At 46.9% G+C, this 2,614-nt stretch overlaps 1 protein-coding gene across 1 annotated transcript in view; it reads left to right on the top strand.

Moving 5' to 3' along the window:
• The window catches only part of WRAP73 (WD repeat containing, antisense to TP73), a 35,054-nt gene that overhangs the window by 4,834 nt on the left and 27,606 nt on the right, over positions 1–2,614 (top strand). Inside the window, exons 2-3 of the mRNA XM_011988439.1 lie at positions 933–1,085; positions 1,894–2,010. Coding sequence (XP_011843829.1) covers positions 933–1,085; positions 1,894–2,010 — 270 coding nt within the window. The remainder of the gene's footprint in view (positions 1–932; positions 1,086–1,893; positions 2,011–2,614) is intronic.

Here is a 2,614-nt window from a genome sequence, read left to right as displayed (position 1 = left end):
AAAAAAAAAACAAAAAACAAACAAACAAAAAAAAAGAAAATAGTGCTAACACTTAAACATTTCCTGTTTTGTATTAGGAATAGGTTAACGGAGATAAATGAGCATTGTATGAGGTGTCTTTACTTGTGCAGAAGTGAAAGCCTGTCTTTTGACCTTCTGTTGTTTTGGCTCTGAGTTCGGCACTGCGTAAGAGGATTGAGGTGTTCCTTGCCATTTTCCTTGTGAACTGGGAAGCCTTGATTCTTATCCTTTATAAATTTGAGGAAATTGTCTAAAAGTGTTTATAAAACTAGGAGAGGATTTTGGTTATTAGTTCACAGAAGAGCTTTTTCTCAATGCTACTTCCCATGTAAGTTTAGTTTTTGACATACAGTTAAGAAGGGACTTAAAAATGTCTTAGCTTTAAGTGGCGAGTTAAAACATACTTTTGGTCAGACGTGGTGGCTTACACCTATAATCCCAGCACTTTAGGAGGCCGAGGCGGGCGGATCACGAGGTCAGGAGATCGAGACCATCCTGGCAAACATGGTGAAACCCTGTCTCTACTAAAAATACAAAAAAAAAATTAGCCGGGCGTGGTGGCGGGCGCCTGTAGTCCCAGCTGCTCGGGAGGCTGAGGCAGAAGAATAGCGTGAACCCGGGCGGCGGCGGAGCTTGCAGTGAGCGGAGATCGCGCCACTGCACTCTAGCCTGGGCGACAGAGTGAGACTCCGTCTCAAAAAAAAAAACAAAACAAATCCTGGTTTGTATATTTCAACATTACCCTTGTAGGAACTGATCTTTAGGGGCTGGGGATGTCACTGATGATCTAGACGTGAAACCTCTGGCAGGAGACAAGGCCACAGTCACTGAAGGCCGGGGCAGTAGTGTTCCGAAGGCCCCCCTCTTTTGGAGTGGAGAATGTCAGGTGCCTGCTTTCTCGTATTTTTTAGGCTTCCTGTGTCCAGTACCGGTTAGTGGTCCGGGATGTGAACACCCTTCAGATCCTTCAGCTGTACACGTGCCTAGACCAGATCCAGCACATCGAGTGGTCAGCCGACTCACTCTTCATCTTGTGCGCCATGTACAAGCGAGGGCTGGTGCAGGTGTGTGCTGCTGCGTCGCCTAGAATGTGGACACCTTCTGAGTGCCACTTGGAAGGAGGGTTTTTTTCTGTGCCTTTCTAGTTTGGAAAAAAAAGTCAGTGCAGCTCAACGCAAGTTTGCAGCACTTTGGGAGGCCGAGACGGGCAGATCACGAGGTCAGGAGATCGAGACCATCCTGGCTAACACGGTGAAACCCCGTCTCTACTAAAAAATACAAAAAACTAGCCGGGCAAGGTGGCGGGTGTCTGTAGTTCCAGCTACTCGGGAGGCTGAGGCAGGAGAATGGCGTAAACCCGGGAGGCGGAGCTTGCAGTGAGCTGAGATCCAGCCACTGTACTCCAGCCTGGACGACAGAGCGAGACTCCGTCTCAAAAAAAAAAAAAAAATTATAATGTTCTCTGAAGTTCAAGAACACTTAAACTAAGGAAACTAACTTAGTCTTAATTTCTAAGCAATATAGTTGAGAAACAAGAGGTGTTGACAGATAGCAGTCTAGCCACTCGGACATGGTGTGTTTCAGGAAGTCCTAAGAAGTCATGTTTTCTTATGTGTCCAGAGCTTAACTAAATGAGGTCTTAGGAATGACAATGTGAATAAACTGTTTTAAAACGACGACGAAATGAAATCACCAAGAAGCGTGGCTTACTTTTACAGTGGAACCCAGTACCAGCCCTTCATCATGAAAGGTTGTAAGACACCCTGTGCGACTGGGTCTCCGTTGGTTTTAAGCCAGCAGTCTGTCGGCGAGGCCTCGCTGTCGAGTGCTGATGAGTTCGCACTTGTGTGTTTCTTTCTTCTCTCAATCCAGGTCTGGTCTTTAGAGCAGCCCGAATGGCACTGCAAAATAGACGAGGGCTCGGCCGGGCTGGTGGCCTCGTGCTGGAGCCCGGACGGGCGCCACATTCTCAACACCACGGAATTCCATGTAAGTGTCAGCCTCAAGGCACCTCACTAGCCGTGTGATCCTGTCTTCTGCTCCCCAAACAGCTGGGGAGTGTGCGAGGGGATGTTTGGAGTGTGCTAGTCTCTACTCATCCCCAGGGCATGCATTCTAAGACCACCAGGGGATTCAGATCATACCAAACCCTGTATTTCCTATGTTTTTTCCTCTACAGCATACCTGTGGTATGTTTAATTTATAAATTAGATACAGTTAGAGATCAGCAGCAATAATCAAATAGAACAAGGATGACAATATACTGTTTATAATCGCATGGATGGAAGATTTGGTCTTACTGAAGATCTTAGCGACAACCTCAGCATAGGATTGTTTTTTTCTTTCCTTGTTGCGTCAAGAACTTTCAGCTTCTCATTTAAAGGAAGCACTTTGCGGCTTTTCTTTGGCATATCCAGATGGCCAGCACCACTGCCCATGCTTTAGGCTGTTACTGAGTCAGATAAGGGTGTCGTGAACACAGACACTGTCTGCTGCCCTGGGTCTGATGACCGAGGTGGCTCCTGAGTGGCTGATAGATTAGGGGGGTGGAGGGGGGCCGGGAGCGTATATAGTGATGTGTATTTTTTTTTTT

The sequence above is a fragment of the Mandrillus leucophaeus genome, unplaced genomic scaffold (assembly GCF_000951045.1).
Source record: "Mandrillus leucophaeus isolate KB7577 unplaced genomic scaffold, Mleu.le_1.0 Scaffold330, whole genome shotgun sequence".
NCBI lineage: Eukaryota > Metazoa > Chordata > Mammalia > Primates > Cercopithecidae > Mandrillus > Mandrillus leucophaeus.
This window is presented reverse-complemented; position numbering and strand designations above follow the sequence as displayed.